Below are 16,532 nucleotides of genomic sequence, written 5' to 3' on the forward strand. Positions count from 1 at the left end.
CAGTTTGCAACCATTGTAGGTAGCTAACAGCTGTTATCATAGACCGTAAATAAAGATGGACGACTACACTTCCTTCCACTATCCAGAAATGAAGCCTAAATATCTTGAATATGAACGCTGCCATCTTGTGGAAACGACGTAATTTGGAATCAGGGTCTGTAATCTTGCCAATACATGTGCTCAACCAATCGGGAGTTAGTCTCAGCTGTCAATCATGATGTTTCACACTGTTTTCATAGCATCAAATACTTCAAAAACAAGAACACTTGAGGAACTACCTAAAATGACAGAAACCATCTTTGAGATACATTAATTTAACATATACTTTGACTTTTCATTTGGTCCATGTCTCATCCACAAACATGGAGGAGGTAGAGATTATGACCTATACTGCAGCCAGCCACCATTGGGTGATAAAGATACTTTGGCTTCACTTTTGGGCAGCTGACAAGTCGTTCTTCTTTATATACAGTCTGTGGTTGTATGGTATGGTTTTACTGTGTAAGCTAGATTTGTAAAACTTGTACCCTTCTTTGACTTTTATACAGTAGATGGTACGACTCAAAATTATAAATCTGATGCTCTTTGAAGCAAAGTAAACAAAAGGTTTTGTTTCCGGAGGTAGAAGGAATGTTTCAAATAAACTGGGTTCCATCCCCAAATCATGAAGGTAATTAATGTGTGTTAAGTTCATGTTCTTAACAAGCATTTTCCTCATTTACCAAACTTTCAAATACAACAACTGTTTTAGTTGGCTCAAACTTCAGAAAGTCCCAAACCAAAGTTGTCTGAGCTAACTGACCTTGACTATAACTTTCGAATATTTTTTTAGTTGCCTAAATTTAAAATAGCTAAAATTTTGCGAAGTATGCTCATTTTAATGAGGAAAAAGTTTAGCTCCTGCAACTTTTTCACATTAATGTTTGTGTTGTGAAAAATGAAATAATGAGAGTTTTGGAGATTGTGGCAAGATGTTTCCCCAACACCATTGATTATGCTTCCTCCTGAACACACACATAAGTGCAGTATCATTTTCTTTAACTTGGTTTAAGTGAAGGATCAGATTTTGTGAGCATTTACTTTTTGTCTGTGTCAATGTAATGACACCAGTAGGTTTTTATTCCACTGTGTGTGAACTTCAAACGATGGCAAATTGAAAAGAAACTGAGTGGATCATGTTGGAGTTTGAGCTAATAAATGTTAAAAAGTTACTTTTTACAAAACTACTGCTATGTAGAAAAGATAGGACATGTCAGAGGACGGTGTGTACAATCACTGAGCTGAGGAAAAAGGATAGAGTTTTGTGTGGCTGTTTGGCGTCTGAGAGACCGAGATGCAGTGTGCATTGCTGCGATATGTGGTTACATTTCTAAGGAGGTGCACGTCAAGGTTAAGTGGAGGGTACGCAGATATTTAGTGTCTAAAACAATTTAATGGAGAAGTATAATTTATTTCCTGAAATGTTGGAACCTTTTCTGTGGATAAACACTACGACAATAGCCTCATGTCAAATTCATGCAATTCTCAAGGATCGTTCACCTCATGGTAACTTACATGTGCATATCATGATACATTTGAATTAATTTGCTTGTTTTATGAAATGTCTATTTTATATTCTCCGCTCAGCCTCTCTGAATATGAACACAGGTGGTTGCCATAGACATGTGACATGGTGGAAATGCAAAGTCTCTACAAGGTGTTATAACACAGCGCCCAGCTGATGATGAGGAAGGAATTTTACCTTATTTCTCTTAAAATAGGCTCTGCGGCAGGCGGCGAAGCACTTCTCACTGCAGAAACTCTTCAGCTCACTCCCCATGCTCAGAGAGTAGCGTTTGACACCGACTTTCTGGCACCAGGCGCACAGGATCTGCATGTTGGATGCATCCTCATCTGGAGAGAAACAACCAACAGTGAAAGTGAGTTTGGATGGAGATCAAGTTGAGAGTGTAATTATGTGGGACAAACCACTATTATTCCCCACATTGTCATTTTAAACCTATATTGACCTTGTGGTACATGTGTTGGTACTAAGATTTAGAATACAATATATACTTTAGCAAGGATTAGTTAGGTCTATTATATTTCAAGTGTAAGTCCATAGTGGACAACAAGCATACAGCAACTAATGACCTAAATGACCTCCAATGATTCAACCTATAGCTACTGGGTGGTTAAATCCGCTCAACATACAAGCCACAAATCGCTGTAGCAGTGAGCATTAGGAATTCAATAAATCAATTAATCAATCAATCAATTTCTGAATCAATCAATCAAATTGTATTTGTATAGCCCGTATTTACAAATCACGATGTATCTTATAGGGCTCAATAAGGTGTGACATCCTCTGCCTTCAAACCTCAACAAGAGTAAGGAAAAACTCCCACATAAAAACTTTACAATGTAAAGTGCCTTGAGATAATGTATGTTATGATTTGGTGCTAAACAAATAAAACTGAATTGAATTAAATTGAGAGATTCATAAGTGAACGATTCCTCTTCCTGGACGGGACAAACAGTTCATTTTGTTACTTGGTTCCTCTCTTTCTTATTCCCAAATTATTCATGATGAGGGCACTCCGAGGGCAAAAAGATGGAAGGAAGAAAGGAAAATCAAAAAAACATGAGGGAAGAGAACCAGAAATAAGTAAATACATAAACAATTTGACCCAGAAGGCCACAAGGACAGTAACTGAGAAAAAACAACATTCACATCAAAGACAATACAACAGTGGAGTTTGCATAATGGAGAGTCACATTGTAAAGATTAGAGCTACTAATGATATTATTAGTGTTGTACACGATACAGTGAATTCTATGATGGTTTTAAACTGTTAAAGTGTTAAATGGTCAAGCTTAGACAGGAAGTAAATAATAAATGGGAAACAAGTAAAATACTGTAAAATAAAATTATATTATGCAGTTTTACACAGTGTAACAACAATACAGAGCTTGATGTGAGTAATAAACTGCAGCTGTTGGTTATTTTCAACTCTTGTCCCTATTCTGGCTTTTACACACAATATATTTAAATATACAGCTTTCGTTCTCATAAATCCACAACACAATCTGCTGCAAAATTGTAAACCACCGTTGGGTAAAATGGCTGCAGCTCTGGTTTGCTTTTATTCAGCCTTTAATCTTTGTTGTGAGGAATTTTATATCTTCATTTGATTTCAGTTGATGATGTGTCAAGGTTCTTTTCTGTTTGCATGATGCAGTCAGTATTATTTGGTATTTATGTTTGTGGGTGTGTATGTGTAAAGACATTTTGCAGCAGACCTCTGGCAGTCAAGGTGGAATGCACTAGGTTGTCAATAAAGTCATGTCATCCATCTCTTGGATTTGTATCCATATACCTTCAGTTGATATGCATTTGATTTTCACAGTTAATACGGCTTTGTAAAATGTAAGAACTTTGAGGGAGAAACCCCGACCCAATTTCTAAGTAAATCTACAGCTGATCTCAACACATAGCTACTTTAACTGAAATTATTTTCATTGTAATATATATATATACAGAATGTGTGTGTGTGTGTGTGTGTGTGTGTGTGTGTGTGTGTGTGTGTGTGTGTGTGTGTGTGTGTGTGTGTGTGTGTGTGTGTGTGTGTGTGTGTGTTTGAGAACCTTGTTTTTGAGAATATATATATGGGTTTGAACACTGCTTGAAACATTTTGGATAATGTAAGTACATAAGTCAATGAAATATATATAACATAGGTCTCTTCTGTTTTAGACATTTTATTGAAGAGTAGTCATATTATATCTTTACCTTTAGATTTGGGGGGATGTAGCTGCAGTGGTGCTGTGTGGTCAGTGTGGCCAACAGACCCTCAGCGGCAGTGAGATGCCTCTTTTGTGGTAAACTGTGACTGCTGGCTTTTAGTGCCGCCGCTGTTGCAATGAGAGAGATTCACGGAGATTCCCTCCTGTATCTCCCAATTATCACATTATGACTGTGCGGGTGTGAGGGTGAAAGAAAAACAGAGGCCCATTAGTCTTTCACCCCCGCTCGCGTCCTTATCGCACATGGGCTGTGCTTTTCACCTCTTAGTGAGCTTAATGGATCAACAGGGCCATCAGATTTTAAGTAAAGACTAACGCACAATTAAGGGAATAACTCCCTGGAGGCCTAAAGACAGCACAGTGGACCCAACATGCATATTTTATGTCTCTCTTCTCCTTTTCTCTCTATCTCATTCCTATAGTCTCTCCAGCTTTGTGTGTGTCTGGACTGCTGCCCACTGCAGTGATAACAGAAAAAAACAGAAAATAGTTTCACTCTGAGCTGACTGAGGAGGTGGATCAGAGTTTGTGCATTGCTTGGAATAACATATGTACCACAGTGTAATAAACAGGATCCGAGGCTAACATGAAATCACAACATCTTTCTTGATATCTCAACGTTTTTTACACAAAGACACATCTTGAGGTGGAAATTGTTTCCGCCCCCTCCCACATCCTGGCTCCCCGTAACAAGCCCATCTCAAAACACTCACATCTGCATGAGGGGCAAAAACCCCCCAACCTGGTAATTATGCAGCCTCCATACTAAATACCACCATCGTGCACCGTACCTGCACCTCAAAAGGTCCTTTGTCGGATTTTGCGGGGCACATGAATAATTCAGCGTATGTGTGGGGGTAGGGGTTGCGGCGGCGAGTTAAAGGGGGTGTTGGCCGGGTGGCGGGTTGGTGCTGCGCTCTAAGCAGGACCACACCATCTGTTTCCCCGCCTAGGCAGGGCCAGCGGGGACTCCTCTTGGGCGATGCCAAGGCGGCGTGCTCCCTCCGCCTGGGCGTACCAACCTCCTGTGCCACAGCAGACGCAGGGGATAATGAAGCCTCTGTCTGGCCGAGGAACGCGGACATCTCCTTGGAGAGTTGATGGGGGTAATATTGACACTTGGGCAGGTGGAGGAGAACAAGGTGTACAGCAGGTAGCTCTAGCTCATTAGTCGCCTGTCCCTGGCTGATATGGAGGCTTTCAGGCTTTTGCAAAGACAGACACAATTCACATCGCATAAACATTCCGTTTTCTTGCTAAGTGCTGGAGAATTAGTGAGTAAGTTTATACTTTTGGTGCAGTCCGTCAGGAGAACAGCTTCTGGTTGGGGGTTTAAACTGAGGATGTGGCTGTGTTGTGTTTGGGGTTGGACATTTGACTGAATATATCAGGCAAAAAATTACCTTGATCGTTTTGGAAATTTAAAATGTAGCCTTGTTCAAAACACACAAATGCATAAAACAAACTGGATGTGCCGCCTGTAGAGGGGGGCTGGTTTGTATATTTTAATACATTTTGATACTGTTTCTTCTCTGGCAGTCATTATGTGTGTTTTCGGTCCTATTTTATTTACTTGTGTCACTTCAAAAAATGTGTCGGCGCTCCCTACCTGCAGGGGGCTTGATCATCGGAGGGATCATGGGGACTATGATGGGCAGGTTGCCATGTTCCTTGTTGCTGGGCGTGGAGGTGTACGGTGTGTTGGAGGGATCTGTGACTCCGTTCCTGTGGGCTGGCAAAGACTGGGAGCTGTTGGCTCGATCCGGGGAGCCCTCGCTGCTCTCTGCTGAAACTGGGATTTTTGGCAACAAGTTTTCTAGACGGGAGAAATTGAGCAAAAGTAAAGCTTTGCTGAACGACTGATGAGATGCTGCAGCACTCACTCACTGCAACTCACATTGGATTCACATTTCACACTCGAAGCACAAGTTTATTTAAAATAAAGAACATTTTAAAGCTCTTGAAAACAGTTTTATATCTGTCTCTATCCTCTATGATATTGAATATTGAACAAATAAAATGAAAACATCAGCTAATCAATAATTGTGTGTTAATAATGGACCAAAATACCTGCAATGTAAAAGATTTGCTCATATTGAAAAAGCAACAATGAATCTCTGCATTCTGTTCCCTTTATAGTGTGGATACCTGACCTGAGTGTCCTGACAGGTCGAGCTGGGTCCATTTTTAAATGATATACTGGTTCGGGTCAGGTGAGGTCACACTGGCTGAGCTATCTAGTTGATTTTTACACTGCATGTGCCAATAATCAGGGAAAACATGGGGCTCGGGTCGGGTTGGAAACAAAAAACAAATTGGGTTTGGATCAGCCATTGTTCGTTTTCTCATGGGCTCAGTCGGGCTAGGACAGAAAAATGTGGCCAGTTCCCTTCAGGTCAACAGAGCGTTTTAGCATCTTTCAGCTCATTGTTTTGCTCATGAGGTAGCAACTTTCATGTTTTAGTTTAATCTCCAAGAACCCCACATTGTTGTTCTGGCTGTTGTTTTCAGTGAAAAAGCTCTAACAAACCTTACTGTATACTACCTGCAGTAGCAATAAACTTAAACCTATGTAAAAAAATCTATATCTAGAAATCCCTCATGTTAAACAACCAAAAAGGTTTTGTCTTTGAATAATATAGTTTTCTCATGTTGGACCCCATTAGACTCCTATGGACTGATTATTAAGAAATTGTGTTTCCATGGGCTTTAACACAATCACAGATAGGTCTCACAGTCATGTGTCAACATACTCAAAAAATGCATGAGCCATGTTTAATGATATTCACAAGCACTTCTCTTTAACTTACTTTCATTTTTCACATTTTATGCAGCGTAAGAACAGATGATGAACAGTGAAACATGCCAACCAAAATACATGCACTTGATTTAATGTATGGTGCTTTAAATAAAAAGGAAAAAAAACTGTAAGCTGGAGTTGCATACCTCTGAGGACAGAGATGTGTTGGGGGGTGTCCCCTATGTCCAGGTTGTCAGAGTCTCTCAGCTCCACCTTGTCGTAGCCGTACCAGCCCAGCAGCTCATTCATGGTGTTCTCTGCAAAACTCTGCAACACAAACAGTTGACTGGTGAGGTTCTGAAATACAGACTGAAAAAATTAAAAAATACTTTGATATGCTGCTAACACTGTATATATTGTGCTCACACTGTATATTTCTATTTCATTCATACATATTTTTATATTTAATTGCATTTATATTACATGTTCACCCCATCTCACTTTACAGGTTTTTGTCTGTCCTCTTTGCTACTGTAACACAGCAAATGTCCCCATTGTGGGAATAATAAAGGATTATCTTATCTTATCTTATCTTATCTTATCTTATCTTATCTTATGAAGGAAGGAAGGGACATCATCATCATTATTTTTGGTGCATGCATTGTGCTTTTCCTGACACTTAAACTTCACACACCACCCCTGAGACCTTGACTTTATTTTCTTTCTTCAACTAATTAGGCAGAGATTTTGTGACTCACACTCAAAACATAAAACTTTGCCTGGAGAAAATCACAATGTCTTTGTTTAAACTGCAGGTCGTCTTCACATACAGTTCAACCTAATTGGGGCTAACTCCCATTCAAATGCTGCAGTGTGCATCCAGCCGAACTAATGGCCCCTATCATTTCACAATAAGAGAGGATGATCTTATGTAATAAAGAGAATGGGGAACCCTATCACAGCACACTAACTACAGCAAACTGACTAGAATGGAAAAGCTATCACAGTATGAGGACACAAACAAACCACAGCTTGGTAAATCCAGAGTAACAGCAGAGATGAGGGTTTGAGTCATTTGTGTTTCCGGTGCTGTTACTGATCATTTAAAGCTTCCTTCTTTTCTCACAACTCCTCTGGTTGAAAATGTTGCCAGTGCATCAACAACATGGCCCATGGGTTAAATGGACCATGGGGATTCACTCATTCATTGGTTCATTTCATCTGAAGCTGAGGAACCCAACAACCACATGCCACAGATTGTATTATATAGATATATATATTTATAATTTTTTTAGCTATATTGCACAATTCAGAGATATTGAATTCATTTATAATGATTTATTTGTTGTATAGTTTTATGGTATAGTTCATTTCCCATTGGCTCTAGCCAACTTAAACATAACAATATGTTTAAACCCCTATGTATGGTTTGTGTAGGTTTAAGGTTGTCAGGCCAAACCGAAGAATTCATGTATTTCATGCACTATTACATTAAATGGACTATTTTAAATACATTCCATTAAGTTCAGACTGACATATTTGAAAACTCTAGGATCTCTGATTGAATTTGAAGTTTCTGTGGATTTGAACTATATAGCACGACTGACCCACGGAAGGGCCACTGATTATTACCTCTGCCAATTAAGTTATGTTTTCTTCTGCTTGTGTTTGTTTGTTTGCAGGATCAGCAAAAACTACAGGACGTAACGTAACGTGGTGGAGGGATGCAGTAGGGGTCAGAGAAGAGCTCTTAAAATGTTAGTGTGTATCCAAATCAGAGGATAGATCCAGGAATTATTTTTGCCACTTTCTATAACATTGTGAGGTAGGACCATAGGACATTTTTCAACATTGTCCTTGATTTCTCTGAGAATAATTCATGAATCTTAAAAAATGAAATTTGATATGTTTAGGAGACTGATATTTATGTGTGTGCAAATTGGTGCAGATCCAAATGAAAAAATCTGGATCTAGTGAATTTAAATTGGTTGCATAAGTGGACAGTTGGGCCTTGGTGGAGTAATACAACAGACAGAGTTTGACATTTTGAGAAATAGGCTTAAGCACTTTCTTCCCAAATGGAGTATATGATCAATACCACTGTTATATCTATTTTGTCATTATATAAACCTGGATCCAGGAGCTGGATAGCCCAGCTTAGCACGTAGACAGAAAACCCAGCCTGGTGTTGTCTGAACTACCCACACCTCAGAAAAGTTTACTAATAAACACAAGTTTGAGTTTGTTTAATCTCTAGAAAGAATAAGTATAAACACAACAAGCTTTGGTTTTTATGGAAGGTTATTTTTCTTAGCTACGCATCCTACTTCGATTTTTGAAAAATAAAAAATAAACAGATGTAAAAATTCAAAAACAGATACAGTACATCTATACTAAGCTCTGCCTCCTGGCTTTAGATTTATATATAGAATAAAACACAAGTGTGAACCAATCAAAACACAGTAGAAACACTACTGAGGTCTGTAAGTTTTACAGCTTCCACTGAGCAATGAATAACACTTCACAGTCAAGCAAATATCATAATTCACCAAACAGTCCTCCACCCGCACTGACCTTTGCAGCAGCAGCACAAGCAATGCACAATGCTCTGCAGATAGTTAATGCTAAATTAATGTAGCTCTATGCAGGTGAAACATTAAGGTATTTCCTCCATAACACAGTCAATAAACTCTGAACTCGAAACAAAACCAAACTGTAAATGCATGCAGCTCATCATCACCACACACTCCTTAGAACAGTCCCAGAGGCATCTACTCACGGAACCCTAATTTATTTGCTATATATTTGTCTGTGACATACAGATGATAGTAATAGCTCAGTGAGGTGATTTTTTCCAGATTGATGGCTAAGATGTTTTTTGAATTTCTCCCAAAACAACAAACCCTTCAAGATTAAATTTGTAATGATAACTTAAGGCCCTTAGATCTGGGACGTGCCTGTCAATTAGCATATGACAACAGCTTGTAGAGTCATATCAATGTTTGAAAGGACAGACACAATGTACCGTACAGTCCCCAGCCATGGAGGTGGCCCAGCTTGTCCTCACATTGGTGGGTTTTGTTCCAAATCAAAACGCAAGTCATTTCACAGCCAGTTCCACTTTACTCTGTACATCAGTCACTAAATCAGGCAGTTTCAACGTCAATTACACACAGCTCCTGTCGATACGTTAGAGCCAGAGTGATCATGTTGGAGTGGTTCAGTGCCACCCAGCACATCTGACTCATGGCTGATGAAAATAAAACAGCACACACACAAACAGACACATGCGCGTGTATATAGATCTCAGTCATCAATTTTGCATGACATTCCAGTGGCGGATCTAGGATTTTTCTAAATCAGGGGCCACAATTTACACAGAGGGGGCAATTATATGTCCAACATCCGAGCACAATTCCGAATTCAGTACAATGTAAATTTAAGTCATTCCTTATTTACTATTAGCTCTTTGAGCCAAGCCAAACAACATTGAATAGATTTTGATAATTTTTCCTTATTTAAGCACATTGCGTACTTCAAAAAAGCTTAGAACATTTTAATTTGACAAAATTTCACATTAACTGTTAGTATTGTTAGTAAGTGACTAGTTTATTAAAAAATGAAAAACTACTGACAGGACAGGGGCACCTCAGGGACTAATCAGATTTCAGCTGGGGCAAGTGCCCCCCTGGATCTGTCCCTGCTACATTCAGAAATAAAAATCCAGAAGCTGAACGATGTCATTGCCTCTTAAACAACCCCCCCTGCCTCCACTGTAGATTCTACGTAAAGCAAAGGTGCTGGGGAGTCTAGTGTAACTATTGCCTGTTCACCCGTGATGAAGCAGGGGCCCTCAGCCAGTAATCATGTTGGATGATGTTGCATCAGCACGCCACACGCAGCAGGTTCATGTTTACTAACAAGGCTGTCTGTCAGACTGGTCTGTGGAGTTTTACACCGAGATGATGGGACAGGAAAATTAAGTTGTAACTTGAGTGAGTTAAGATTTCTCTGAAAGCTGCTCATTCACTGCTGGAGGCAGGTCTGAGGTATTGATTGATGATGCACTGTGGAGGAAAGTGAACTTATCTGACACCATGATTTCATTTCGGGCTAGGTGTATTTTCACAATAAAATACAGTTATCTATAAAAGGAAAGAATTAAATGGCTTGAATGGCTCATCACACACACACACAGGTCATACTGAACGTGGAGCCTGTGTGTGTGTGTGTGTGTGTGTGTGTGTGTGTGTGTGTGTGTGTGTGTGTGTGTGTGTGTGTGTGTGTGTGTGTGGGTGTGTGGGTGTGTGGGCACCTCCTGCAGACAACAGGTGAGTCCATTCAACTGCTTGATACAAATTTAATTAACAGAGGACCAACACAAAGTGCAGCTTGCATATTGCTTACAGTGGTAACACACACACACACACACACACACACACACACACACACACACACACACACACACACACACACACACACACACACATTGACACACAGAGGCAGAAGTATCTCTTTGCATATGTCAGACACTGTGGCCCAGTATAGGAGTGACAGAGGCAGATTTTCTCCTGCATCATCAGCACATTTCTAAGCATTTCAGACAGAAATTCATGATGTGCTGTATTTGTATTAGCGCTGCTCTTGGATCAGTTTTGTCTCACATACAGAGTACACATACAGAGCACGCAGTTTCTGCCATTCTGTACAGAAGTGAATGTGCCATAGGTTAAGGAAGGACTTGGCTACATGTTAGGAAGACGTCATTAATGAAGAATGACAGGAGTTATTGATCCGTCTGTTATAAAATACCACTGTGGTGGGGTTGGTCAATGGGTTGACACAGTGCAGGGTTCAAATAAGTCAAAGCACTCTGTTGTGATCAGAAAGTCACGCATGCACGTACATCACCTGCAGGAGCGTTTCAGTGTGTGCACACTTTAAGGTTATTTAGTGTCAGCATCCAACTATTCACTGGATTTGGAGCAGTAACCAACGGCAATTTAAGTCTAATCCAAACAATTACGTTCTCAGCTTTTTTTTGTCACAGAGGTCTTTAAACATGGCAGTTAAAGCAGTGACGGCTGCTAATCAGGACAGCTCGTGTTTGCAGATGTAACCACACTTCTGCTTGAACGGCGATGAGTGACAGCAGAGCTTGCGCTGCCTCGAGGTTCCTGGAAGTCAGATTTAGTACCACTTCCTGAGAGGAGCTAAAGTTGGGCTCTGACAGCTATATACAACCTTGGAGACACAACATGAGCACTTTTTTGTGGCATGTTGCATCAGCCTGAGTTGTAACTGAAATAGCCAACAAATTTATTCATGTGCTGTAAATGGGGCAGTTAAATTCATGTCCTTTCCTTATGGAATGTGCATGTTCGCACCAGGGTTATTCTCCCAACATTTCACAGAAATTATGCAGATGAATTGAATCCATTTAAGTGTCCCTTGGTTTGAGAATGTTTTTGGAGGCATTTTGCCTTTATTTCCTCAATGTTTTCTGCCTCTTTTGTTCTCCACATGCATCCAACCAAAGCCTGCTTATGATTGGTCAAAATAGAAAAAGGAAACCAGAAGGATTCTGGAGCCAAAGTCTTGTCCCTCACCTACAGATTCTGTATATTGAATACATGAAGAATCTGTTTATTCATATCTATAGATACTGTGAAAGAGAACCAGGAAATTGGCTGAGCATAGAGGAGAGGAGGTCACCCCGACGTTTCTATTAAACTTTTAAGTCTCAATCCTGGGAGAGGTTCCTCTTTTACATGGTTTCGAAAATAGAAAGAAAAATCTGATAATATTAACGAGAACGTATGACATTTTATCAAAGAAGGTGAGATTTATTTGTAGTTTTTCAAACACACTTGCTGTGCGTCCCATTTAAGTGCAATAGTGTCAATACGTGGCAAACCAGCCAAAAAGAGCCCTGACACACTCAAATTTCACCCACTGGCAAGCTCAACTGCAGCAATTAGTCCAACTGCAAGGATGAAACCTTGAGAAGAAAAAATCACCGCGGAGAAAATCCTCCCTTTGAACGAATGAGTTGGAGCATAACCCATCCTGAGTAAAACGGATGTAGCTGTAAAATAACCAGATCATGGAGACAAAAACACAGCATCTCTCTGTGTCTCCATTTTCCTTCCTACCGTGCTGTCCTCTGTGTCACCCTACTACTTTGAGAAAGTGGGAGTATTATTAAGAGGGGAATCTAATCCTGGCTGGCGGCTCATCAAAGCAGCGGCACCAACTTTGGATTCGGCTGAGCTGGGGAGGAAGACACGGAGACACAGAGGCAACTACAGATGTCTATACTTTACACTGGATGTAAAGGTTTTTAATCAAGATCTCTGTTTATAAGATTTATTCATTTCAGCTGCTTTTAAGAGTCTCCTACAGAATAAAGCTGAAAGAAGAGTTCAAGCCAAACTAAGATGTTTTATATATTTAGATAGAAAACAGGAAACCTTTGCTAAACTGCACGGCCCTGGGATGGTGGGATCACTAATTGCGTCTGTTTTTACTTTCTGTACGAGACATTGGTCCAAAGCACAATATGGGAACAATTACTCATGAATAATCATGGTCCCCAGAGGATGATTCAGAATGATTTGGTTGCCCCTTCCTGATCTTTTGCTAAACAGGACCACTGAGTCACAAATTCCCCTTTGACCAATACCTCAGCCCACGAACAGGTTATTTTAACTACTAGCTGCATTTCCATAAAACTGGCAGTGGATAATCATGGTCCCCAGAGAATGAATCCTAAAAAATCATGACATTTATTGAGCTCATTTATTTGGACAAAAAGACAAGACAAGACTAATATATAAATCTAATGAAATTCATTGAGAACATATTTTTGCCTAAATGTCACTCAGAGGTTTTTCCTCTTACATCAACTTTAGAATAAACCGGTCTGAAACTCAATAACGCTCCAATCACAGGAAACACCACCACCACCACATTATTTGCCCCAACCAATATCACTGTGGGACAACAAAGAAGAAGCAAATTAAATTAACTTGAAACTGACTACTTGCTAATCAATGGGTTAAAAGTTAAGAATTGGAAATCAATATGAAATGCTGCTTTAAAAGCATTTTACCATTTAAATAAAAAAAATAAAAGCACCCTTGCTTAATTCAGCAAAGTGAATGGTTTTGTCGTTAGAGCATCCCTATCCTGTGACACAGGATAAATGATGGATGTTTTTAAATATATGTCCGCTATCATTGTTCTCCTAATGCTGTTGTTACTGCTGGTATTCCCATGTAATGTGGAACCTCACTTGTTTTGTGTGAACAATTGGTAAATTGTTAAGCAGACATATTATGCTTTTTCAGTTTTTCTTTCCTCTAGTTTAGTGTGTTCTAGGTCTTCTGTGATGTAAAACTTCTGCAAAATTATAAAACCCAAAGTCTGCAGAAAGGGAAGCTCCTCAACCCCCCCTAAAAAACATCATAAAAATCGTCAGTAGTCCGGCCGACACTTCCGGGTTAGCATGATGGCACAAAAACTTACATTTGCATAATGCTCACTTAGCCGATACTCTGACACGCCCCCTAACAAAGTAAAGCGAGAGTGGAGGCTGACATTTCCTACATGCACTGGAAGCAGTTACCAATAACAACAGAGTGGACCAGCTGGCCAATCAGAGCAGACTTGGCTTAATCAGGAGGAGGGCCTTAAAGAGACAGGAGCTAAAAACCAAGCGTTTCAGACAGAGACTGAAAAGAGGAGCTGCAGCAATGGACAGTAAGAGGAACGTGATGTGTTTTCTGAACATTAGCGCATGTAAATCTTTTCAAGTGATAACCTTAATGACAATTATTAACGTGAATAAGAGAATAATATGTCTCTTTTAAACAGCACATAGATTTAAAAAAAAAACTTTTTAACCTTTCTGCCCAAATCACATCTCAGCTTTGTTCTACATTTACACAACTCTGTACCGTAGTAAAAAAAAATCTGATTACTCTGGCTCCACCTAATAGAAGTTTAATTATCATAAGGGTTTAAAGCAGATGCTGATCCGCCTACTTTCCACCTTGAGCAGCAGACATGGTTTTACCACTTCTAACACAGAATGGCCACTTTATTACTGTTAATGCACCTTCATCCAGTACAATCTAATGCATCAACACAGTAAAAAACCACCTACATTAATGACACTGTCAGAGTGGTGGTGAGTCAGCCTCATGGTCACTTTAGATGCTGCACTGGAGAACAGGATCGCAGTTTGCTGAAAGGTGTTTCCTATATTTTGACCGGCCCTTGTGTCACTGGTATAAATAATTCATTTAAGCCTTTTGGGCCCGCGTTTCACTTGCAGTTTAACCAAACATGTGCGTAGGCAACTGGCTGCGTCATGAACGTTATTGTTCACATACTTGCTTCGGTACTACGTTGTTACTGGAGGATTCCAGTAGAGGGCACTCCACAGAACGCCCTCTGTGGAGTTCGTGTGCGGTAAACAAAACAAAGATGGCAACATTTAAGGAGATAAACATTTGGCTGATGTTAAGATCAAGACAGAACACGCAGTGACACTTCATACAAATGTGGGTAATTCCACACGTGGTCACACAGCCTGTCCACCAGTTCTGTCACTGAAGACGTACCCCTGATGACTTGTCCAGTCACCCTGTCAAGGACTCGCTACTGCCCCGACCTTTTTTTGTTGGTATTGCATCTTGCAGACGTGTCACGTTAAGTACTGAGGACGAGCACAACCTACGCACCAAACGGACGCAGGATACGCAAAGTCGCCATCTTGCCACTGCGTAGTTAACAACCAATACATTCAGACCTTTAAAGTTATTAGGTCTTAATTCTGCCTATGTTGAACACTGTGGATCAGACCTCGGATATAATGATGACAAGAAGAAAACATCAGCCCCCCTTTAGTCAGAACCCACTTATAGACAATCTGGTGGTTTTACAGAGGCTTGGGTCCTCCAGCGAGTTTACGTTTAAATTTGGAGGATAATTAGTGGTTAAGTGGACTGTAATCATAATGTACTGCTCTTCACTGCCAGGAGATAATGATAAAAATACATCGAAAATCCTGTTTGTCCACAGTCTCCCTCTTGTTTCCCTCCACTAAGACCCAGACACGGCCGGTAGGATTTGTGGTAATGACGATGGTGGGAACTGGATACCTTGTGGATAGAAACCAGAGCAGGTCACAGAACACTGTGATAAAATTCCCGAATCCACACGCCAAGTTTCCCTTTGCCTCCTCCTACTCCACTTTTCCACTCCCTCGCTCCCTCTCTCCCTCTCTTCTCCTCTGCCTCTCCCTCTCCTCTGCTTTCATTTCCCTCTACTTTCCTTGATATCTGATCCAGCAGAGACACTCAGGTTACAGTTTTTACAGCTTAGCCAGCCCAGCGCTGTATACATTCCTTTCTCCCCTGTTTCTTACCCCACTCTCTCCAGCAGCGTCTCCTATCCCCTCCGTATACCCGCTCCTCCTTCTTCTCCTTGATTACTCACCGGGGCTTATTTTACCGTGGCACACATTAAGCAGCCAGATGAAGGAAACACTGTCAGGCTGCGGGTTTTTCAGACCATGATCCCTCACAACAAGGGCACATTGTGGCTCTATGTTACTGTTTTTTCCTCTGGCCTTGGATTGAAATATTGAGGCTGAAAGAATCTAAAGAAAAGAACAGAGTCTTTGTTCTGAACACTTAGAAAAGATTAGTGTGAGAACTTTATAAATAAATGTTTTGACATTAAAATTAACTTACAGCATACAACAAATGGCATATAGGGACTCTGACGGCCATAACTCTGGCTCCAGATTTACACTTGGCTTTGTATCTAAGTGTATTACTTGGCACAGCCTCGCTTGTTCAATTAAATACATCCATACTTTATAAAACTAGATTTTACATTTTAACCATAGTGTTATTGTATGGGCAACATATATTCTCTGGGTTGGATAAACTTGTTTTAAATCACAGGTGTACATTAACTTTGTAGACAAACA

General features: G+C 40.2%; 1 protein-coding gene across 4 annotated transcripts in view; it reads right to left on the minus strand.

Annotated features, from left to right (window-relative positions):
• sobpa (sine oculis binding protein homolog (Drosophila) a) overlaps positions 1 to 16,532 on the minus strand; it is a 44,458-nt gene that overhangs the window by 24,933 nt on the left and 2,993 nt on the right. For all 4 annotated transcript variants that reach the window (XM_035168173.2, XM_035168176.2, XM_035168174.2 and 1 more), the window contains exons 2-4: positions 6,733 to 6,853; positions 5,396 to 5,602; positions 1,742 to 1,893 (exon numbers count right to left, since the gene is read on the minus strand). In XM_035168173.2, the coding sequence (XP_035024064.1) occupies positions 1,742 to 1,893; positions 5,396 to 5,602; positions 6,733 to 6,853 (480 nt within the window). The remainder of the gene's footprint in view (positions 1 to 1,741; positions 1,894 to 5,395; positions 5,603 to 6,732; positions 6,854 to 16,532) is intronic.

Source organism: Hippoglossus stenolepis, chromosome 10, assembly GCF_022539355.2.
Source record: "Hippoglossus stenolepis isolate QCI-W04-F060 chromosome 10, HSTE1.2, whole genome shotgun sequence".
NCBI classification, from domain to species: Eukaryota; Metazoa; Chordata; class Actinopteri; order Pleuronectiformes; family Pleuronectidae; genus Hippoglossus; species Hippoglossus stenolepis.